A 25,673-nucleotide genomic window follows, 5' to 3' on the forward strand; every position below is an offset into this window, starting at 1 on the left:
CCCTTTGTCCTTCTGTGCAGAGCTCTAAACTGTTTCCAGCCTCAGGTTTTTCTGGCCTTGATCTAACACCATCTCCAATTGCTTTTGAAATCCATGGTTGAACCACCTTTACTGCTGCACCACACAGGAATGAATAACCATTACATAATCTAGGTACCATTTAAATGATTGCCACTGCTTATCCACTGACAACCTGTCAAGTAACATTCCCCAATCTACCACAGCCAGCTCATACCCCTCTATAGCTTACTTCATTTAAATTCAGGACCCTAGTCTGAAAATCAGCTCTCACTCTCTAACTTCATAAAGGATTTCACGTTAACAGTGGCTCTTCCCTCAAGGGATCCCACAAAACAAGATTATTTATTAATATTTTTCATTATACACCAGTGTAAATGGTGTGTAACACTCCCACATCATGAAGACCCTGGAAAGACTTGTTCTAGAGCAGCTGTGGCCTAAGGTTAGGTCACACTTAGACCCCCTCCAGTTCGCCTATCAGCCCCGACTAGGAGTTGAAGATGCCATCGTCTACCAGCTGAACCGTGTCTCTGCCCACCTGAGCACTGTGAGGGTCATGTTTTTTGACTTCTCCAGTGCATTCAACGCCATCCACCCTGCTCTGCTGGGTGAGAAGGTGACAGTGATGCAGGTGGATGCTTCCCTGGTGTCATGGATTATTGATTACCTGACTGGCAGACCACAGTACGTGCGCTTGCAACACTGTGTGTCAGACAGAGTGGTCAGCAGCACTGGTGCTCCACAGGGGACTGTCCTGTCTCCCTTTCTCTTCACCATCTACACCTCAGACTTCAACTACAACAAAGAGTACTGCCATCTTCAGAAGTTTTCTGATGACTCTGCCATAGTTGGATGCATCAGCAAGGGAGATGAGGCTAAGTACAGGGCTATGGTGGGAAACTTTGTCACATGGTGCGAGCAGAATCATCTGCAGCTTAATGTGAAAATGACTAAGGAGCTGGTGGTGGACCTGAGGAGGGCTAAGGCACCGGTGACCCCTGTTTCCACCCAAGGGATCAGTGTGGACATGGTGGAGGTTTACAAATACCTGGAGATACGAATGGACCATAAACTGGACTGGTCAAAGAACACTGAGGCTGTCTACAAGAAGGGTCAGAGCTGTCTCTATTCCCTGAGGAGACTGAGGTCCTTTAACATCTGCCGGATGATGCAGAGGATGTTCTACGAGACTGTGGTGGCCAGTGCTATCATGTTTGTTTTTGTGTGCTGGGGCAGCAGGCTGAGGGTAGCAGACACCAACAGAATCAACAAACCCATTCATAAGGCCAGTGATGTGGGGGTGGAACTGGACTCTCTGACGGTGGTGTCTGAAAAGAGGATGCTGTCCAAGTTGCATGCCATCTTGGACAATGACTCCCATCCATTCCATAATGTACCGGTTAGGCACAGGAGTATATTCAGCCAGAGACTCATTCCACCGAGATGTAACACAGAGCGTCATAGGAAGTCATTTGTGCCTGTGGCCATCAAACTTCACAACTCCTCCCTTGGAGTGTCAGATACCCTGAGCCAATAGGCTGGTGCTGGACTTATTTCCACTTGGCATGGTTAACTTATTATTATTTAATTATTTATGGTTTTATATTGCTATATTTCTTCACTATTCTTGGTTGGTGCGGCTGTAACGAAACCCAATTTCCCTCGGGATCAATAAAGTATGCCTGTCTGTCAACAATGATCCACACTCTTAGCCGTTTCCTCAATATGTTCATTCAAAAGCTGCACTGAATGCATTCTAGAAATTCCTCCTCCGCAGTATTATTGCTAATTTGGTTTTCCTAATATGCTGAACGAAATTACCCGTAATTAGAATTGCATCCATCTCTAATTTCCTAATAAATACCATCACCTAACTGCAATTCCTTAGTTCTACCAGAACAGATTCCGCAATAGGACTTGCAGAGAAAATATTTTTCCTCATTACTGTATCGGTCTGTTCTTTTACCTAGCATGCCATTCTAGCTCCCTTCCTTTTCTCACCCAATCTTGCTTGAATATCAAGTTTCCATCTGTTCAGTTCCCATCCACAGTCACCCTGCAGCGCATCCCTGTAATCACAACTATTTCACATCCATTTACATCTAGATCTGTAGTTAAATTACATTCCTTACTGTGACTACTTGGCACATTAAGACACAATGCCTTCAGGCTTTCCCCTTTATCATTCTGATAACCATATAACAATCACAGCATGGACACAGGCCATCTCGGCCCTCCTAGTCCGTGCCAAACTCTTAATCTCACCTTGTCCCACCTATCCGCACTCAGCCTATAACTCTCCACTCCTTTCCTGTCCATATACCTATCCAATTTTACCTTAAATGACACAACTGAACTGGCCTCTACTACTTCTACAGGAAGCTCATTCCACACAGCTATCACTCTCTGAGTAAAGAAATACCCCCTCGTGTTTCCCTTAAACTTCTGCCCCCTAACTCTCAAATCATGTCCTCTCGTTTGAATCTCCCCTACTCTCAATGGAAACAGCCTGTTCACATCAACTCTATCTATCCCTCTCAAAATTTTAAATACCTCAATCAAATCCCCCCTCAACCTTCTACGCTCCAATGAATAGAGACCTAACTTGTTCAACCTTTCTCTGTAACTTATGTGCTGAAACCCAGGTAACATCCTAGTAAATCGTCTCTGCACTCTCTCTAATTTATTGATATCTTTCCTATAATTCGGTGACCAGAACAGTATACAATATTCCAAATTTGGCCTTACCAATGCCTTGTACAATTTTAACATTACATCCCAACTTCTGTACTCAATGCTCTGATTTATAAAAGCCAGCGTTCCAAAAGCCTTCTTCACCACCCTATCTACGTGAGACTCCACCTTCAGGGAACCATGCTCTGTTATTCCTAGATCTCTCTGTTCCACTGCATTCCTCAATGTCCTACCATTTACCCTGTATGTTCTATTTGGATGATTCCTGCCAAAATGTAGAACCTTACACTTCTCAGCATTAAACTCCATCTGCCAACGTTCAGCCCATTCTTCTAACCGGCATAAATCTCCCTGCAAGCTTTGAAAACCCACCTCATTATCCACAACACCTCCTACCTTAGTATCATCGGCATACTTACTAATCCAATTTACCACCCCATCATCCAGATCATTTATGTATATGTAAATGTAAATGTTATGTAAATGTACATAAATAGTTTTAGCATTGTCTTAAATAATGCCTCAAAAAGGTGCCATCCATCATTAAGGAACTCCACCACCCAGGATGTGCGCTCCTCTCATTACTACTATCAGAAGCCCATAGGCACAAACTCAACATTTTAAGAATAGCTTCTCTGCTCACCATTCAGATTTCTAAACGGTCCATGAACCATACACTATCTCACTATTTTTGCTCTTTTTTCTTGTTCTTATTGTAACGTACAGCACATCTCATGTATTACACTGTGCTCTTTTGTTCGTATGTGCCATGCTGTATGACATAAGCAATCATGGTTTTTCTAGGCAAATTTTTCTACAGAAGTCCGTTTGCCATTGCCTTCTTCTGGGCAGTGTCTTTACAAAATGGGTGACCCCAGATATTATAATTATTCTTCAGAGATTGTCTGCCTGGTGACCAGGACTGGTGATATACATCAACTGCTCATACGACCATCCGCCATCTGCTCCCATGTTTCATGTGACCCTAATTGGGTGGATAAGCAGGTGCTGCACCTTGCCCAAGAGTGACCTGCAGGCTAGTGAAGGGAAGGAGTGCCTTACACCTCCTTTGGTAGAGATATCTCCACCCTAACACCCAGTGTATTGCTTCATCACAACAACAAATTTCAAGAGATAATCTGATTCTAATTCTATGTATTAAGTCTTACCTGTAAGTCCAACAGCTATACCACCACAATAAACGGTACAGTTGCTAGGACTAGATTGATTGACAACTTCTTCATAGGACAACTGTTTGGTATTTGCTGTAAAAGGGAAAACTAAACATTAAACATCATATTCATACTACCTGAACTACTTTTTATAAAAATTTGTTTCTTGTAATCACAAAATAAGCTCTCCAAATGACAATTCAAATTTCCACAAAATGACAATCCAAGAAATGCTCTTAAACAAATCAACAAAACAATCCATCATTAAGGACCCCCAATCACCCAGGACATGCCTCTTCTCATTGTTACCATCAGGGAGGAGGTACAGAAGCCTGAAGGCACACACTCAGTGATTCAGGAACAGCTTCTTCCTCTCTGGCATCTGATTTCTGAATGTATATTGAACCCATAACGCCTTAGTACTTTAAGAACATTTTTGCACTACTTATGTCTGTGTGTGTGTGTATATATATATATATATGTATATATATATATATATATACACACACACACACACACACACTGTGAATTACAGTATTTAATTCAGTTATTTCCTCTATTCATTATGTATTGCATTGGATTGCTACCGCAAAGTTAACAAATTTCATAACATATGCCAGTGATATTAAAACTGATTCTGATTCACAGCCTTTAAGGAAACAAACCAACTGAGCAAAACTGCCAGTCATACTACATCATGTTTATGAGGATCTTTCATTACAAGGTATACATTTGTACTGTTTAAACATAGCAAATACCATTTCTTCATTAGGTTATTTTTTGTACTTACGTTCTGATGTACTCTTTGGTGCAGGTGGCTTCCGGGTTGCCCAGTTTGTTCGGATCTGCCTTCCTCCAAGCCACTGCCCACCCATCTGCTGAATGGCATTCTCAGCATCCTGACAAGTGAAGATAAAAAATGGAAGTAAGCCCTCAATAAATAAACAAAACCACTAAAATACATACCGACAAAAATAGAAAAGATAATGGGCTTTCAGTAAACACTTCCAGTAAATCTGACAAGTGACTGCAACTCAAGTTCCTTTACTTCCTTGTAGAGATAAATTTGTCAATTCTGGGTTGAACTGGGTTGAAGCACACACAGATTTCATCTTCAACTGAAATGAGACGATTTCTATTCTTGTGCTTGATGCTTATTAAACAAGAAAAAGCTTGCTCACACATGTAAGAAATTGAAAACTGCAGCAAAATGTTCATTGCTTTCCTATGAATGACAGGATACTCTTCTTTCACAGAAATCCAGAACTTGTCTAGGACATGATCAGAATACAGCTCCCAAAGTTCTTCCTCTTCTCTTAAAGTCAAGTTCTCAGGCTGAGCAGAAGATTCAGAGAAAGTGCCCCTCACCCAGTCATATACTTGTGATGAAAGGGAGGAAAAATATTGTCCAATTTTGTTCTGCAGTTTTTCCAGGTGGTTTTCATTAAGACTCCAGACTTTGATATCTTTCCTCATTCTCAAGCCCAAGCAGCAGTAGAAACATTTCAAGATTTCCTTTTGCAATATAATTTTTCGGTTTCCTTTTAAATCCAAAAATCTTGTCACTTTAAGTCAAAACATTTTCTCCAGGGCTTTGCAGAAACTTGTTCAATTGGTTCATATGATAAAAATGTTTTAAATAGGCTAGTTTCTGCAGCCATTCTTCATCTTCAAAGCACTCAGCAAAATCCGGCCATCTATTTTCTTGAAAGTACTGCAATTCACCTTGCAGCTCAAACACCCAGTTGAGAACTCTTCCTCTGCTAAGCCACCGGACTTCTGTATGCAGCAGGAGATTGGTGTCCTCATTGTCCAGGTCTTCACAGTTGTTTTTATTTAAACATTCTCGAGTGAACTGCTCTTAAAGCTACTAACTAACTTGCTTCCTTCGTCTTCTTAATGACTGTGACTTTATTTTCAAAAACTTTAACCTGTTTGTTTTGAGACCCCAATGGTCATCTAAAATAATAAGCACTCTTATGTGTCATATAGCTGTGATTTCTAGTTAATTGTCCTTTCAATTTTGCTGGAGCCATTGCTACATTTGTAAATTGTTTGCCACAAACCAGGCACAATGGAATAGGACAGCTTGGCTCACCAGTCCATGTAAAACCCATTGATAAGTAGCTTTCATCGTAAAGACAGGCTTTTTTATGTCCATTGTTGCACTAATGCAGTGAAATATCTCCGAAGATTGTAATTCTTCATCGTTAACCTTATCAGAATTGTCCATAGGCCTATGCCAAGAACCATCCTCTTCCATCTCACATCTCCTCTTCAAAATTTGCCACACTGGACTGTCTTTAAAATAAAAATTTCTTTCCAATTTTCTACTACACTGCTAGTTTTTTCACTCCCACAAGCCAGTCAGCAGCACACAAGGGGAAGTTGAAGGAGGTAATTCAGGAGGGAGAAGCCCGACGTCACAGCCCAAGTTGGGCGAGTCCATTCAATACTCAGAAGACACACTTCACGCTTCTAATCAGCCTACCATCCTCTCCTCCATGCAATGCAGTGCTCACCATCGGCCTAGCATTTTTCCCTCTGGAATGCAGCACTCACCCATTATCAACAGCTTCCCCTATCTCACATCAAAAACTGAGAATGACTTAGGCTGAGACTTCTAATGAGATCGCTAATGGGGCTGCCCAGTCACTGCCCACCACTGCTAGCACCAGCACTGAGAGTTGCATGAAGTTTAAAAAACTATGTTTATTTTTCTTTAATCATAATCTCTTGCGGAACTCCAAGTAACCTCTCATGAAACCCTAGGGCTCTGCAGAACCCCGACTGAGCAACACTGCTGTGACGAGTAGCAATAACCGTTAACCCAAACCAAATATTATCAGACTTTTCTACTTTGGGAACATTTCCTTTCACTACTTGATTAGACATGTTGAAAGGGAACTAATGGAAGTAAGATCAAAGAGTTAAGGGGACTTTATAAGAGTGAAAATAACTCTGCCATGGATGGTCCCAAACCCGGGCTATGAAAGGAGGAGGGTTGGGTAGGGATCTAGCAACCAAATCCCACAAAAGCCTAGGGCTACAGAAATACCAACAGAAGCTCCAAAGACCTCATCCCTGGGAGAGGAAGGGTCTACACCAGGGAACAACTTGAAAGACTGGCCCAGGATAGCGGACTCTGGTGAGCTGCTGTCAGTGGCCTATTCCCCAGTAAGGGTGATAATATTAAGAAGAAAGGGGGTGATTATCAGCGTTAAAGATCCTGCCAAAGGAGCCAAATATGTGATGTTATAAAAATGCACAATTGGAGAGGGGCGAATAACAACAGCCCACTATAAACAATCAGAATCTGCAAGGAATAACAATCACAGTTTGTACGAGTCTTTACCACTGTTCTTAAGTATTTCTTTAGTCACAATCAGTCATACAAGTTTTTGTTATTTTCTTACATACGTGAAGTATTGGAATTGTGAAAGCATTATTCAGATGACAAGTTAATCAGTTTAATTAAAAACATGCCAAATATGATGCTTCCATACGTACCCACTTATTGTAGAAGGACACAAAGCCATACCCTTTGGATTTTCCAGTTGCCAAATCTTTAACCACTCTAGCATCACTGAAAATATAAATAGACAAGGCATAATGAATAAATACATTTCTTGTTGGAATAACTTTACCGTAGAGAATAAAAGACAGGAACCACACACACAAAATGCTTATTGTCAAAGACATCACACCTCACCTTGATAAAGGGACCACTTAATGCAAGAGCGCCATATTCTACAAAGCACCTTTCCTCCTTTCCACTATAAAATGTACTACATCTCCAACTGCTAGTTTTACTACATCTTGATTTTCTAATTCAGTTATTACAGCAGTTAACTTTAACGTGGTAAACATGCAAACTGTGGCTCAGCTGGCTAATGTACTTACAGAAGTTTATTTTAGTTTTTATTTAAAAAATCTATTCAAATAGTTTTTAAGTTCATTCATATAAAAAAAAAGTTAAAATGTCTGATAGGCATGGTCAAAGCAGCTATTCCTAGTTGTATAAATAACCAGGCCAAATCAAAAAAGAAAAAAAACATTTGAGATTGCAAAATTAATTGAATGGCTTTCCTTAACCATGCACATTACACAGTACTTGTTGCCAACAAGTTTTCTACCTATTCTTAAAAATACAGTATATGAAATAGAAAAGACTAGAAAAATAAAAAATAGGAATTAAAAGGCATACATCGCCTGTTAACAATTCTTTTAGTTTCTCGGTAGGGTGAATTCGTTACCCCCTTTTTGGACTGTGGGCAGCTGTAAATTTTGAGAAATTGAGATTTTCAGAAACGGTTGCAATATTCAGAGAAAACTAATAAGACACTGTACTTCCAAAAGTGTTAACAGAACTATGCAGACTAGCATAAATATATGAAAAGTGCATTATATACAGACAGGATCAGATCACTAAAGAATTGATCATGAACTATTTAAACCAAAATTGAGAAAAAAACCCAAAGTCAATTATCTGTTTACAAAGAGAAAAGGAAATAAGAAAACTACAACTGAGTGAACGATTATCCACTGTGACAGTCCCTTGCTGTTAGCCATGGAAATCCTGTCCATTCTTCAGAGACATTCTGTAAAATAACCAGAGCCCTATTATTTGAAATTGATTCAGAATCCATCTATGGTGTATCTTCTTTTCTCTTTCCCAATTATTGGTAATTATGTGGACGTCCAGATAAAATGCTTCTCAGGCAATTTGTTAACTCGAGAATAATTTTGCAAAATGCTTTTTAAAAAAAAAAATAAGGTCTATTGCTAGTATGAATAAATTGCTTTTTTACCTTCAGGTTGGAAAGCTTTGGTAACATCTATGACATGCTTCTGTATAAAATGCATTTGGAGTCCATGTTTAACGTGAGATTACCATGCAACCGCACGTGAAAATACCAACTCTGTGTGGATCAAGAGTAGAGGACACAAACTGTCTGTGAGGATGTGTTGTTTAATCTCGTACCAGAATTTTGTCTTCACTGCGCCATCACTTTAAACCTAACACCTGACTTGTCTTTGTTGGCCCACATAGACTGGATTTTGCCCTTCATCTAAAAGAAACCCGCATCATCAGCACCAATACTTTAAGTTAAAGGAAGTTGTGAAGTAATGACCAAGTTGCATTAAATGTAATCTGAGAAAACTAAGAATTGTATATTCAATATACTCAAATCATTTCACAGTTACATTTCCAATGCCATCATAATCCCCAAACAAAAGAGAAGCACGCTTGGTCTCCTCCCAAATCTCTCAACCCATCTTACAGAAGGTATTTACTGGTGACGAGGGAGATTTCCATTCAAACCAGAGTATTTCCCACTTCTGCTTGATATTCAACCATCTTGCTAGGGTTGGAAACTTACCACCTCATTGGCTATTGATGGCAGAAACCCATATATTAAGCTACACAGGGTGTCAAATACACTCCTGTAACCTCAAAAACTAATTTGAATTAGTAACTGAAGAAAAGCACTCAAAGCTGTGAACTGGTTTTATAAATCATCTGAACACCATCATTTCACACCATAACCTCTTGGTTTGTAATTGCTGGTGATAGATAAGTTTTTTTTGGTCAATAACAAAACTTAACCAGGAAGCTTGCTTGATAGTTTTAATTATCAGCATCAAAAGCTGATGTTGGAAAGCCTATGAGAGGCTAAAACTAACCAACAGCAACTTTGCCAACAGGTTTTATTGCTGCAAAAGTACTGTTTGCTGCTGCTGGACCACATCCATGTAGGCCAACAAATGTAACATCTCAAGCTCAAATGGATGAATGTTTAACATTATAAAAGTCAGACTGAATCCAAGACTGTAATGCTGCTCTAGATGTTAATATAGTATTAAAAAGAATCAATAACCTGTACCTTCTACATGGAACAGACGGGCAGCATTCTGCAAACACACTGAAGTGAAGGACAACCGAGAGGAATGCATTAAAATTCCTAGGGCCCTTTTGAGTATTGGAAGATTATTTCAATCATCAAATTACACACCCTTTGCGAGAACACCTTCAAAACATTCAACACAAACATACATAGATTACTTTTTTGTTTCAATGCAGAAATGCTTCTGCAGTTTTCCAAAGGAAAGAAGAGTTAGTTTAATATTTGAGGTTAAGGTAAGCTTTGTGAGAAAGCTAGGCGATACCCCTCCCCAGAGTATTTTTTTTTAAAAAGACCTTATGCAATAATTTTTGCTTCTCCACTTCAGATATTGAAGATCTTCTACTGTTTGCATACACTGAACAGAGAAGATTGCAAAGTTCTGTTAGGATGTTAGTCTCTGCATCATGCACTGACAATTGTACATAATCAAAGGGTGACATAGCCCATCAAGATTTAAATACCAAAAGATCATATCAATGTCTAGTTCACTGCAACTCAACACAATGCTAATGGCCCAGCTACAACTGATACCTTACAATAACAAAACCCAAACCAAACTGACTAAAATCCTAGTTTCTGGTTTCAATGGACCCAAATGTTTCCCTGAGATAAATGCATTTTGACTGATCTGAATTAATGGCTAAGTTTCATGATTTATAGGAGTATAGGAATAGAATGAGGTGGAGGATAAATGCGTGGCTGAGGGATTGGACCAGGGAGCAAGGATTCAGATTTCTGGATCACTGGGACCTCTTTTGGGGCAGGTGTGACCTGTACAAAAAGAACAGGTTGTACTTGAATCCCAGGGGACCAATATCCTGGCGGGAGGTATGCTAAGGCTATTGGGGAGTTTAAACTAGAATTGCTGGAGGGGTAGGAACTGAACTGAAGTGACGGAGGAAAGGCAGGTGACAGAGAAGAGAAGCATCCAGACCGATGGTCTGAAACATGTTTATTTTAATGCAAGGAGCATTATGAACAAAGTGGATGAGCTTAGAGCATGGATCAGCACTTGGAGCTATGATGCTGTGGCCATTACAGAGACTTGGATGGTGCAGGGACAGGAATGGCTACTTTAAGTACCAGGCTTTAGATTTTTTAGAAAGGACCTAGAGGGGAGCAGAAGAGATAGGGGTGTGGCACTGCTGATCAGTAGTGTCATGGATGCAGAAAAGGAGGAAGTCATGGAGGGGTTGTCTACAGAGTCTCTTTGGGTGGAAGGGGTCTACTGGGTGTTTTTTAAAAAATATATAGACCACCCAATAACAACAGGGACATCGAGCAGATAGGGAGACAGATTCTGCAAAGGTGTAATAATAACAGGGTTTTTGTGGTAGGAGTTATAATTTCCCAAATATTGTTTGGCATCTCCCAAGAGTGAGTGGTTCAGATGAGGTGGAGTTTTTTTTTTAGGTGTGTTCAGGAAGGTTTCTTGACACAATATGTAAATAAACCTACAAGAGGAGAGGTTGTACTTGATCTAGTATTGGGAAATGAACCTGGTCAGGTATCAGGTCTCTCAGTGGGAGAGCATTTTGGAAGATAGTGATCACAATTCTATCTCCTTTACCATAGCACTGGAGGAGAGGGATGGGAACAGACAAGTTAGGGAAACATTTAATTGGACTAAGGGGAAATATGAGGCTATCAGACAGGAACTTGGAAGCATAAATTGGAAACAAATGCTCTCAGGGAAACGTACAGAAGAAATGTGGCAAGTGCTCAGGGATTACATGGGGTTCTGCATAGGTACGTTCCAATGAGACAGGAAAAAGATGGTAGTGTACAGGCACCGTGGTGTATAAAGGCTGTTGTAAATCTAGTCAAGAAGAGGAGCTTACGAAAGGTTTAAAAAAAAAACTAGGTAATGACAGAGATCTAGAAGATTATAAGGCTAGCAAGAAGGAGCTACAAAATGAAATTATGAGAGCCAGAAGGGGCCATGAGAAGGCCTTGGTGGACAGGATTAAAGAAAACCCTACGGCATTCTACAAGTATGTGAAGAGCAAGAGTATAAGACTTAGGTGAATAGGACCAATCAAGTGTGACAGTGGAAAAGTGCGTATAGAACCAGAGGAGATAGCAGAGGTACTTAAGGAATACTTTGCTTCAGTATTCACTATTGAAAAGGATCTTGGCAATTGTAGGGATGACTTGCAGTGGACTGAAAAGCCTGAGCATGTAGATATTAAGGAAGAGGATGTGCTGGAGCTTTTGGAAAGTATCAAGTTGGATAAATTACTGGGACTGGACGGGATGTACTCCAGGCTACTGTGGGAAGCAAGAGCGGAGATTGCTGAGCCTTTGGCGATAATCATTGCATCATCAATGAGGATGGGAGAGTTTCCGGAGGATTGGAGGGTTGTGGATGATGTTCCCATATTCAAGAAAGGGAGCAGAGATAGCCCAGGAAGTTACAGACCGGATAGCCTTACTTCAGTGGTTGGTAAGTTGATGGAGAAGATCCTGAGAGGCAGGATTTGTGAACATTTGGAGAGGCATAATCTGATTAGGAATAGTCAGCATGGCTTTGTCAAAGGCAGGTTGTGCCTTACGAGCCTAACTGAATTTTTTTGAGGATGACGAAACACGTTGTTGAAGGTAGAGCTGTAGATGTAGTTTATATGGATTTCAGCAAAGCACTTGACAAGGTACCCCATGAAAGGATAATTGAGAAAGTAAAGAGGCGAGGGATCCAAGGGGACATTGCTTTGTGGATCCAGGGCTGGCTTGCCCACAGAAGGCAAAGAGTGGTTATGGATGGGTCATACTCTCCATGGAGGTCGGTGACCAGTGGTGTGCCTCAGGAATCTGTTCTGGAACTCCTACTCTTCGTGAGTTTTATAAATGACCTGGATGAGGAAGTGGAGGGATGGGTTAGTAATTTTGCTGATGACACAAAGGTTGGGGGGTGTTGTGGATAGTGCGGAGGTCTGTCAGAGGTTACAGCGGGACATTGATAGGTTGCAAAACTGGGCTGAGAAGTGGCAGATGAGGGTGAGGTAGTTCATTTTGGTAGGTCAAATATGATGGCAGAATATAGCATTAATGTAAGAGTCTTACTCTTGGCAATGTGGAGGATCAGAGGGATTTTGGGGTCCAAGTCCACAGGACACTCAAAGCTGCTCTGCAGGTTGACTCTGTGGTTAAGGCATATGATGCGTGGGCCTTCATCAACCGTGGGATTGAGCTTAAGAGAGGTAATGTTGCAGATATATAGGACCCTGGTCAGACCCCACTTGAGTTCTGAGCTCAATTCTGGTCGCCTTACTACAGGAAGGACGTGGAAACCATAGAAAGGGTGCAGAGGAGATTTACAAGGATGTTGCCTGGATTAGGGAGCATATCTTATGAGAATAGGGTGAGTGAACTCGGCCTTTTCTCCTTGGACCAACGGAGGATCAGAGGTGAGCTGATAGAGGTGTACAAGATGATGAGAGGCATTGATCATGTGGATAGTCAGAGGTTTTTTTCCCAGGGTTGAAATGGATAGCCACAAGAGGGCATAGTTATAAGGTGCTTGGAAGTAGGTACAGAGAAGATGTCGGGGTAAGTTGTTGTTTTTTTAAAAAAAAAGATTCAGAGTGGTGAGTGTGTGGAATGAGCTACTGGCGGCGGCAGTGGAGGCGGAAATGGCAGGGTTTTTTAATGAGACTCCTGGATAGATACATGGAGCTTAGTAGAATAGAGGGCTATGGGTAAAGCCTAGGTAGTTCTAGTTCTAAGGTAAGGACATGCTTGGCACAGCTTTGTGGGCTAAAGGGCCTGTATTGTGTTGTAGGTTTTTTATGTTTCTATTTTTGAACCCATGTTTTAAACCACTTATATACAGATCTTTCTTGTTAAGCATGAATTCCCTGTACAATGAGTTCTTAACCAATATGGAAGCAAACAAAAGTACAAAAATGTAAATACTATACTGTTTTTACGCTAAATGCAGATAAACAAGCACGTGGCTGGTCTAAACCACAACACTCAGATATAAAATGCCAACAACTGTACAGCTGATGCAAGAAAGTTCCAGCTTTCAAAAGTTACACATCAACAGCACATTTGTCAATCACCACTTCCTATATCCAAAGAAAGTCAGTTGCATGGAATTTAATATAGTGAAGGGCATAAATCTATGTCCAATCCTTTGTTCACACACACACACACACACACACACACGGTATCTACCATAAGGACACTAGGAAGTAGCTACCTTCACTCAGACACATAAGATTCAACGCGCAGAAAGGAAAGCCTCTTCAAGGATGCCCACCTATGCTTTCTGTTTCCTGAAGGAAATCTTGAGACCACAGGTTGAGTTGTTGAACATCTATACTTACATCTCTCAAGGAAAACGAATCTTCATTTTCATACCCATATGGAGAATATACTCATTTCCCTATCCTGTTATTCCTCTAGGCAGAGAGCCTGAGCAACATTGGGAATATCTCTGTGAACAAGTCTGCTTTGTTCTTCAAAAGTACAACATGTAGTAATGATGAATGTTCCAAAGAACCCATTCATACCACTACTATGCTTTAGTCATATTGGTGGATCACAGTATAACTATCAGCAAGCTACTGCCCAGGCTGGTGCAGTCTGTCAGGTAAGACAACAAGCAAAAGAGAGAAAACACCCACCATCCAAGCCTCAACATTCAGCTAGAAACTAGTGATGCTCCCTTTATCATTCCTTCTCATAGTTCAATAGCTAAGGGGAGAACTGCAGCGCCTTAAACAACCCTAATTTAAACCTAAACAAATCATGGGACAATTTACAATAAATAATTAGTTTACTCCATACATCTTTGAACCATGGGAGGACACAGGAGATCCGGAGAAACCCCACACATTCCACAGGGAGGACCTATAGACTCCTTACAAAGGACCCCTGATTGAACTCCAAACTCCGAAGCTCCTGAGCTGCATGATTACTAAATTTGCAGATGACAACAAAATAGGTCCTACAGTAGATGGTGACGAAGGCTGCCCAAGGTAACAAGATAAATCAACTGGGAAAGTGGATAAGGGAATGGCATCTGGAATTAACTCAGTCAGCATAAGGAAACATTTTGGTAAGTTAAACCAAGCAGGAGCATATGGCAGAGCCCTGGGAGTGTTATTCAACCAAGTCTTTGTGGTACTAGAGCATAGTTCTCTGAAAGTGACAACACACAAAGGCAAGATGATGAAAGAGTATAGCGTGCTTGCTTTCATTCTCCGAGGCACTGAGTACAAGAGTTGGTATGTTGTATTGCAGTTATACAAACCGTTAGCTAAGCTGCACTTCAATTATGTTTAGTTTTGATTGTAATATAAAGGAAAGATATGACTGAGCTAGAGAGTGGGCAAAAAAGAGTTAGGGATGCCTGGACTGGAGGGTTTAAGTTATAAGGTAAGATTGGAAAGGCTGAGTTTGCTTTTCCTAAAGATAAAGGAAGCAGAGAGGTGACATGACATAGGTATATAAACTTAAGTGAGGCACAGATAGGGTAGATAGCCAGGACTTGTTTCCCAGTGCAGGGAGTTTAAAACTAAAGGGTTTAGGCTTAAAGTGAAAGGGGGAAAGATTTAAAGGGTATCTGAGGAGCAAATTTTTCCTACACATAGTGGATATAAGAAATTACCTCCAGCATAAAAGGTGAAGACAGGAACTGTAGCAACATTTAAGAGGCACTTGGACAGGTACATGGATGAGCAAGGCATAGAGGAACATGGAACTAACACAGGTGGGATTAGGATGGGTTGCATGATGGTTGGTATATGGTACAGGCATCTATGTTGGCTGTCATGCCTATCTATCCATGCTGTACAACCCAATGACATTTTCCCACCCACCTTCAAACATTACCTGACACATTTTTGTGCCAATCCTAGCTTCTTCCTCCAGTTTTTGCCAAAACCTTTACTGCCTGCAGATTCCCCATCACACTTGGACAACAATTTTCTGAGCAGGAGTGATGTACTAGATGCCAATCTTACCTCCATCATAACTGAACTTCTGTGTGGTAACATTAGATTGTCAAACCTCAATTCAGAGATGGAAAACAACAGCTACAATAGCAAAGCCTTTCCCATTTCAGTAACACAGCTTTGAGTTACACTGTTCTCATTACTGTACACAAAAACTGTATCTATTTATTATATTTGTGTAACTAAAGTATTCATGAAAAGGCCAAGAAGCATACTAAATTTTCAGGAGTACAAGTCTTTCCCACAAAAGGTGAAATTCCAGCCTGTCACAATTATTACCAAGGCATAAGAAACCAAAAAAAAAGAGCCAAAAAACTGAAATTGAACTGTGATGCAGTTTTGATTATAAATGGAAATGAACTATCAGTACTTACCCAAACAGAAAACTTGAAAACAAAAGGCTCAGAAAAGTACAGCAAAGCAACAGGTACAGGATTACATTAAACCAGAAAAATGTTACTTAAAGGGAAACAAATAGAACAAACCCGTGAAAGAATTAAACACCAACATTTCTGTTCAAAATCTAAAACTTTCCACACAAGCAAAATATATTAGTGTGTTCCCTGATGGTACAGAACTTTTATTAAACCAGTATTTATTTTAAAGCTTTTGCAGAAAGCTCTACCCAAGATTTTGCAGAATACTCACACATAATTAAGTTTTAAAATGAAAATTTAGTAACAACTGGTCATACATATATGTGCCACAAAAAAGATTTAAGAAAGAACTCAAAAATTCCAACGTGTTCCAAGCATCTTACTGCCTATAATACTTTTGATTTTTACTAAGATTCAATAAAACACAAGAATACATTTGTATTTTACAGTGTTGTTCAAAACAGCATATAAACTAACAACTAGATAATTTAGTGATGTTGTCTCAATGATGAACATTATCCAGCAATCAACAGAATCTCCAAGCTCCTTTAAGAAAAAAAACATGGAATCTTTTCTAACCATATTAAAGATCCAGGTAACTTAACTTGTTTTAATGGATCAGAACACATCTCTAATTAAAATGTTGACATTTCATTCAAGACGTTTCATCTGATCACAGTCTCAACCTGAAATGACAATTGTCCAGATCCTGCCTGACCCTCTGAGCTCCTCCAGTACTTCAGGTATTGCTCTAGATTCCAGCATCTGCAGTTTCTGGTGTTGCCATTTTAAAATGTGAGTGATAATGCCATATTGAATTTTTTTTCATGTGCCCAACCCACAGGCATTTTATAATGCAAATCCGGGCACTGGGAGCTACATCAACCCAGGATTGGAACACCTGGATATTTTTTTTTAAATCATTTTGAAATAAATAAATCCATGCATCAGAAGCTATGGACACTTGTTTCAAAGTGAACATTTACTTAGTGTAAGATCCAATGAATTGCATTGCTGAGTCCCAAATTTATGTACAATATGCACTGATCAAATAATCTAGATGCACTGAAAATGATTTTTTACATGTCTTTGAGACAAAAAGGCTGCACTTCCCTTTCATACTGAAACAAAATATTTTAATTCCTAGTTAAAAAAAAAGTTGTTTCCAAAATTTTACTTTCCTCTTCCCCACCCATTCAATGTATTGTTTTTTTTAAATCCCTCTCCTTTCCTTGTACAGATGTAGCCAGGTAAAACAGCATACAATCATTTTGTAAAGTGCTTTGCATGTTACCTAGAGATCCCTTGCGCTTCCTCAAAAATCTGGCCTGCAACCTCTTGTTCCCTCAAAGAATCACTTATTAACCAAAATAAATGATATAGGCATGCTTTTTCCTAGTAATCCTGCCTTTGCAATTCACTCAAGGTAAACAATACTGAAATATTATTAAGCAACATGTAACTTTCCAATAAAAAGGATCGTTAAGATTCAAGAAAAGTGAAACTAATTATTCCAGATGACAGAGTATTTTAAGAATCCAGCTTCTTTTCAATAGGCAAGTGTCAGCACAACTCATCAGAAAGCATCAAAAGTTAAAGATTTTAAACCTTTCCAGTATGCATTGAATTAATATTACAGTGACAGTTATCACAAGACTTTGAAAGGCTAAAAGTTATCGATGTTTATTTGGAACAAACTATGCAAACTAGATTCAATAATGAATGTACATGATGGAGAGAACAATACCCTACTATCCCGACCAACTGATTTATCCAAAAAGAAACTGAAGGGTTGGAAGTACCTAACCGGCCTCAGTTACTGGAAATTTTGGAAGCAAGTCATTAACTGTCAGAGGAATTTAACAGATCACCCCACTAAACTGGAAATGAGAGAAAATTAACCATGATGCACTTCACCAAGAAGAGGATTACAAAGACTGTTTCACAGAACTATTCAAAGAAAGATCACCTCCTCATATAGGTGGCAAAAAGTCCAATACGCTTATCAACGTCCAACAGATTACACTTAGAAATGGATGTTTAAATTCTACCTTTAATTCAAAAACAGAAGACAGCCTACTCCATATTATATTTTCACTTTAACATGTACACTAACAGAATTGCTAAAGTTAAAGGAAATGGACAACATTGCTTTCCACAATACTTTAAAAAACAACAAAATCAGAGTTTCATGCCCAAGATATTTTAAAATAATTTTTACTTCTGAATAGCTTATCAATGTTGTCTGCACATAGCTCAATTTGAAACAGTATATAAAAGATGTATTTTAAAATGCATAAACCAACCATTCACACAAAAGTAGCAGATTTTACTACTGAGTTAGACAAATTTTGAATCTGTAGTAATGCAAACTGTTTCATGATGCTGACCTCAAAATGAAGTTTGAGAATACAGGTTTTTCTGATTAAGCCCTTATTCTGAACTTTAAAAGCATCAACCCACAAGAAGCAATGATGCAACAACATCTAGATTGGTTTTAAGAGGTTCCTGAGTTGACTGGTAGAGATGCCACAATACAAGAACCCAGACAGAAAAGTTGAATCATACAAAATGAATTCACTGAATGTGATTTAGCTGTTTAAAGCCACAGTGTAAAAATTCACACCAAGGTATACTTACGATATTCTTCCAAATGGTGCAAAAGCTGCTTTTATATCTTCCGTGGTAATTTCTGGACTCAAGTCACCAACAAATACATGGAAATGATCTGTTGAGTAGAAGAAAGTTTATTTGCAATTCAGTGAAAAAAGGTAAACTTGTTCCACAACAGATCCAAGAGTATTTCAATATTATGAGAAATGTATGCTGACAGTGTGTTTATACATGCCATTTGTTTGCTTTGCAAAGTACTCAAACCTAAAAAACCCAGAAGGTTTGAGCTGAAAAAAATTTACTCTGTTAATCAGAAACAGCAGACGTGGTCCCTTCAATTTGGAGATTATTCTTGCAAAACTATGCATTCAGAAGAAGATCTAAAAATTAAAATCCTATCCCAATTTTTATTCCTAAATCTTTTTTTGATTCCTTAGACTCTATTATTTTGTCATATCTGTGGAAGAATAAGCGCTCTAGAATTAATAAAATCCATCTCCAAAAACCTAAAAAAAGAGGGTGGCATGGCTTTACCTAACTTTCGTTTATATTATTGGGCAGCTAATATACGTTGTGCTACCTTTTGGTCTTTCTTCCATGGCCAACCTGAGTGCCCTAATTGGGTGGCAATGGAGTTGAGCTCCACTAAAGAATTATCTATCACTGCACTTCTTGGCTCTGCACTCCCTAGTAGTCTGTCCAGATTAATAGCTAATCCTCTTGTTAGACACACTTTGCATATATGGGCTCAGTTTAGGAAATGCTACGGTTTCCATGGTTTTTCCGTTTCCAGCCCTGTCGTACATAATCACCTTTTTTTTTACCTACTATGTACGATTCAGCATTCCATGTTTGGTATAGGAAGGGCATTAGACACTTTGAAGATCTTTTCATTGATAATCACTTCGCTTCTTTTCAGCAGCTCTCTGTTAAGTTCAATCTGCCCAATGCTCATTTTTTTAGATATCTCCAAATTAGACACTTTATTGCTCCTTTAATTCCTAACTTCCCTGAAATGCCTGCGAAAAATGCTATGGACTTATTTCTTTCCATTAATCCACTAGGTAAAGGTTTAATATCAATTATTCGAGATAAATTAGCAGCCATACGACGGGCCCCTGTGGATAAAATTAAAATGGCATGGGAGCAGGATTTAAATACCTCCTTATCTGATGAGAGTTGGGACTCGATTCTCAAATTGGTTAACTCAACCTCTCTTTGTGCTCGCCATTGCCTTTTACAGTTTAAGATTGTTCATAGAGCCCATATGTCTAAATCTAAACTATCTTGATTCTACCCTAACATTAGTCCGCTTTGTGATAAATGCAAGAGGGGCGAGGCCTCTCTCATTCATATGTACTGGTTCTGTCCTAGCTTGGAGAAATTTTGGAAAGATGTCTTCACTATGTTATCGTATATTCTGAATCAGCACCTAGAACCAAACCCCTTAATTGTTTTGTTCGGTTTCTGGGGCGAGACAGATTTACGTCTGAGTCCGACCAAATGCCAAATATTATCCTTTGCCTCTCTCCTGGCTAGACGCTTGATCCTCCTTAGATGGAGAGATGTTGCCCCGCCCACTCATGCTCAATGCCTTAACGACATTATGGCCTGCTTGGACCTCGAAAAAATTCATTATTCAGTTCTTAATTCGGATTTAAAGTTCCATAAGGTCTGGGGACCTTTTATCGAGTACTTTCATAACGTTCCTCTTGACTAGGATTTTTTTTTGTTTTTTTTTCGGTCCCTTGCTTTCAGCTCCCTTTTTCTTTCTGGTAGAAGGCATTATTATCCTCTGTTGCTAAGTGTATTCACAGTCTGGGAGTTTGATTGTCCTGATTAATATTCTCTATATTGTGTTGTGGTTGGTCTGGAGTTTTTTTTTGTGTTGTGGGGTTTGGGGAGGATACTAAGTTTACTTGTCTTCAATTTAGGTGCTTTTTAAAAAAATTCTCTTTCTTTGTATCATATTGTCATTGTATGCTTAATTTTGCACTGTATTAATGTTCCTCATTTTGATTTGGGGTTTTTTAATTTGTAAAATGTATAAAAAAACGAATTAATTAAATAAATAAATAAATATTAAAATCCTAAATTATCTCATGCTCAATTGTCTAAACCCTGGTTCAGATTAAATACAAACCTTCAACAGTTGAAGGTTCAGTTATAATTTTCTGAAAACAGAAGGAACATCTTGTCCAAAAGATTTTTAACATCCCATTAAACAACAACAGATGGTTTACACACTTGACAAATACTTTGTAGACTATTAACACTCCCCAAAAATACTTTTCAAAAATGTACGGCTTCCTCTAAAAATGGATCACACTTCAATGCTGATGAAAGTTCAGTATCTGTAAGTTGTATGGGTTAGATTCAAAAAAATATGCAAAAGGATGAGATTATGTACATACAGTAATCTAATAGGTCCTAAAAATCCTAATCAACTAAACTTAAGGGCATTTTCCAAGTCTTCGGTTCTAAACATTTAATTTCAACTATTCATCCTTGGTGACTTTGGCAATGGGGTGGAATCAAAATCATGATACCTAGAAAACTGGAAGACAGCAGCAATATATCACATTAAGAATAAAAGCTCAATCAATTTCAGATTTGTATGTCAAATGCAAAAAGAATCATGTACTGTGAAACTTTTTGACACAGCACAGTGACATTGGAAAATAGCACAGTAACACTGGAAAACATAGTGGTAAATGCTGATTTTGAAACTATGCAAGTCTAATTCAGGAGGAACTATTACATTGATCTAAAATGTTGTATACATAAACTTAGTTTGTAACAATTTCATGTCAATCACATTAAAATTGTAAAAATATATCTGGTATTTTAATTTACAGATGCCTAAACCATTGCCAGAATGACACCAGACTATTTAAATGTACAATGAATTACCAAAGCCCAAAAAGCTTTTTTTCCCAGAAACAGCAGAGTGTGATCCGAAATAAAACAAATTGAAAAGCTGCAAACCTCCCTAGGCTTTTTAGAATTTTAGCCAGTGACAATTTAAAGTAGAGTTGCAGAAAGGAGAAGGAGATCAATCCAATACTTACTACTTGTGTCTTTCTTCTGGCTACTTGGAGTTGTTGCCCAGTTCACTTTAACTTCCTGAAAGTTATATCAGTGATAAGAAATTAGGTTAACCACTTTCATTTAATTCCGCATCTTACATACACCAACAAAATACAAATCTGCACTTGATAAGACATAGGAGCAGAATCAGGCCATTCTGTACATTGAGTCTGCTCCACCATACCATCATGATCAATTTATTATCCCTTGCAACACCATTCTTCCCATAACCTTTAACACCCTTATCTATCGAACTCCGCTTTAAATATACCCAAAGACTTAGCCTTCACAACTTTCTACGACTCCCTCTACATGTCTACATAATTAAATATTTACAGACTAATTCTAATATTGAGCTCCCAGCCTTTTATATTCCTCTCCAAATTACTGATTTAAATGAAGTCCAACCATCTGTAACTACAGGATTTGACCTCTAATAGCTCTTTTGGAGATACTGTAGTATACTTCAAGACAAACTGCTGCTAAAGTAATAGAATGGTTAAAACAGTAAGTTACAAACAAGGGAAACAAACAAGTAATGTGATGATATTTTCTTTTGTCATCAGGAGTCAGATTATAACATCTGTCAACCGAGACTTGTGCTGGCAACTGCTAGAGCTAATTGTACTTGAATAGTATGAACAACTGGGGGTGGCAGGTACTCCTAACTGAAATTCCAATTAGGAATTACACAAAGCATTTTTGCACTGGTTTAGAAATTACAGAAGGTTATGGGACAAAGGTCACTAGAGTTAACATCATTTTAAAGATATTGATCAGGCATTAAGGTATTTTCAGCATTCTAAAATGAATCTGTTCAATCGCATACAAAAGACATATTATTCAAAGTGATAAAAACAAAATGCTGGCAGAACTCAGCAGGCCAGACAGCATCTATGGGAGGAGGTAGTGACGACGGGCCGAAACGTCATCACTACCTCCTCCCATAGATGCTATCTGGCCTGCTGAGTTCTGCCAGCATTTTGTGTTTTTATTTATTTCCAGCAGCTGCAGATACACTCGTGTTGCCATTGTTCAAAGTGAGTTACTGTAGTTGCTAATGTTCTGCCTTCTGAAAACAAAGTAGTTACGACAGTAAAGGCAGATTATGTTATGGCCTCAAATCTACTAACTTTATACTTGTGATTAGCCAGCAAATATACATTTGCTTTTCTAGCATAAAAAGGAACAATATATACTCTTTTAATTTGTGCACCTCATTGTTAAACATTAGCTTTATTTGTCACGTGTACATCAAAACCTACAGTGAAATGCATAGTTTTGCGTCAACAATTAACAGTCTGAATATGCACTGGAGGCAGCCCACAAGAGTCGCTAGTTTCCAGTGACAACACAGCATGCCCACAACTCACAAACCCTAACCCATATGCCATGGGAATGTGGAAGGAAATCACAGCACACAGAGCATGCCCATGTGGTCATGGTGAGAATGTACAAACTCATTACAGGTAGCAGCAGGAATTAAATCATGATCACTGGTGCTGTAAAGCGTTACACTAACCATTACACTACCATGCTGCCCTTTAAAAGTCCATGTAAGTTACAGTATATTGCGGCAACCCACTTTCCGTGCAGGCGAACTGGCTCACAAATAGCCAGCGCGCAGGGGGAGACTTTGGTAATGCACCTCTGATGTCATTTCCACCCAGAGAGGGCGGGCGCTAGGGATTAAATGCCAGCGCCATGAAGTTTGAATAAACTAGTCTCATTAATAAACTGCGTATTGTTATCTCAGCGCTGTGTGTAGCACATCGCTACATTATCTTTTTTTTAAAAAAATGATCTGTGTGCTGCTAGCAAAGCCAGCATATATTGCACACCCTTCAATATCTTTGGAAATAGGTAATATTGATCCACATTCCTGAACTACTATAGTCCTGGTAAAGGTACTACCCATAATGCTCTTGGCAAGGAACTCAAGAATACATTTCCAAATAATAATGCTGTACAGCTTCAATGTGAATCTTCTTATTGTGGTTGTGCACTTGGGTCTCCTTGGTAGAATGAATCATAACACTATTCTTATTTAGGCAAATGGTAAAATTTTTCATCACAATGCTGATTTGTGTGTGATGGAATGGCCTTGGGAGTGTTTAGAATAAATTAGCTGCAGCCAGCTAAATTGCTGGTGTTATGCGAGGAAGCAATTTTTCTTTTTGCTGAACATTGATTACACATGGAAAGTATAGAAAACACGTCACCAGAGTCTATGGCACTGGATTTAGTCACTAGTATGTAGAAAATGGAAACCAAACTCTGCAAAGCAACCAAAAAAAGATCTGCATTTTGAGCTGTACAAATCTCTGGTGAGACCACACTTAGAGTATTGTGTTCAATCCTGGTCACCTCATTATAGGAAGGATGTGGAAGCTATGGAGAGGGTGCAGAGGAGATTTACCAGGATATTGTCTGGATTGGAGAGCAAGTCACATGAAGCAAGGTTAGCAGAGCTGGGACTTTTCTCTTCGGAGCGTAGAAGAATGAGAGGGGACTTGACAGAGGTCTACAAGATTATGAGAGGCATAGATAGGGTGGATAGTCAGTACTTGTTTCCCAGGGCACCAACAGCAAACACCAGAGGGCATAGGTACAAAATTAAGGGAGGGGAGTTTAGGGGAGACATCAGGGGTAAGTTTTTTTTTATATATACACAGAGGGTTGTGAGTGCTTGGAATGACTTACCAGGGATGGTGGTGGAGGCTAAAACATTAGGGGTGTGTCTTGGTCAGGCATGTGGATGAAAGAAAAATGAAGGGTTATGGGGTAGTGTGGGTTTAGTACTTTATTTAAAAAATAAGGATTATATGGGTCAGCACAACATGGAGGGCTGAAGGGCCTGTACTGTGCCATAGTGTTCTATGGTTCTATATACCCTTTTCCTTCAGATACAAAAACTGTTATGCACTTTTGCTTTCCTTACAACTTATCATTTATCGTTTTCAGCTTGGCAAAAAAAAAGGTGACATTTTCAACAACTTGAACAAACTAGTAAGGTTTTCTTTTCATGAAATACTGAATACATCTGAGTTCATCTGGATTTCCAGCACCTGCAGAATGTCAGCAAATTTAATCTTTTGACCAAGAAAGGGTATACAGCTTCTTTGCAATGAATATATTTGTTTTATAAATCATTGAGATCATCAGAGAAAGCTGTAGTATGAAAGTAGTTACTTAATGAAGAAAGCTGAAGTTAAAGCTGAAAGTATGACATCTTACAACTAAATCACTAGTGACTGAAATATTACCAATTTTTTTTTGCTAATGACAAATGGTCATAAAACAAGCCACATGTACATATTCCTTTCCATTTACCACTCACCAGTTAGACTAGATGATAGCTTACCTTACCCATAATTTTACGTCCATTCATAGCGGCTAATGCTGCTGCTGCATGCCGATGCTCATAGAACTCCACAAAGCAATATGGATCATTGCCAGTCTGTTGGAATAAGGGGAAAAAAAACAGACTCATATACCTATGGAAGACTCCTTAAAAACTGTATTAAAATATAGTTCAAACATATTAAAAAGTAATTCCGATTAATGTTAGGGATGGAATTGGATGCACGTCAGCTCTGGCAGGGTTTACAAGCCAGTACTTCCTCCAAAGCAAAACCAAACATCATGAATAATTGTGATACATCAGTTTCAGATGATTTGAAAGGGAGAATAAAACTATATCTCTGTAAATCGCTGTAGTATCTGGTGACCCTGTGATCTGTGTCTTGGAGGCAGATATCAGAACCTCTTTCAGGAGGTTGAACCAAGGTGTAAGGCCCTGGTAGGGCTCTGAAAACATGTGTCAACCAACTG

The 25,673-nt window shown here is 39.0% G+C and overlaps 1 protein-coding gene across 2 annotated transcripts in view; it reads right to left on the minus strand.

Moving 5' to 3' along the window:
* tia1 (TIA1 cytotoxic granule-associated RNA binding protein) overlaps positions 1 to 25,673 on the minus strand; it is a 71,170-nt gene that overhangs the window by 12,882 nt on the left and 32,615 nt on the right. For both annotated transcript variants that reach the window (XM_059963342.1, XM_059963336.1), the window contains exons 3-8: positions 25,204 to 25,299; positions 21,821 to 21,875; positions 18,777 to 18,864; positions 7,398 to 7,473; positions 4,678 to 4,786; positions 3,885 to 3,980 (exon numbers count right to left, since the gene is read on the minus strand). In XM_059963342.1, the coding sequence (XP_059819325.1) occupies positions 3,885 to 3,980; positions 4,678 to 4,786; positions 7,398 to 7,473; positions 18,777 to 18,864; positions 21,821 to 21,875; positions 25,204 to 25,299 (520 nt within the window). The remainder of the gene's footprint in view (positions 1 to 3,884; positions 3,981 to 4,677; positions 4,787 to 7,397; positions 7,474 to 18,776; positions 18,865 to 21,820; positions 21,876 to 25,203; positions 25,300 to 25,673) is intronic.

Source organism: Hypanus sabinus, chromosome 1 (assembly GCF_030144855.1).
Source record: "Hypanus sabinus isolate sHypSab1 chromosome 1, sHypSab1.hap1, whole genome shotgun sequence".
Taxonomy (NCBI): domain Eukaryota; kingdom Metazoa; phylum Chordata; class Chondrichthyes; order Myliobatiformes; family Dasyatidae; genus Hypanus; species Hypanus sabinus.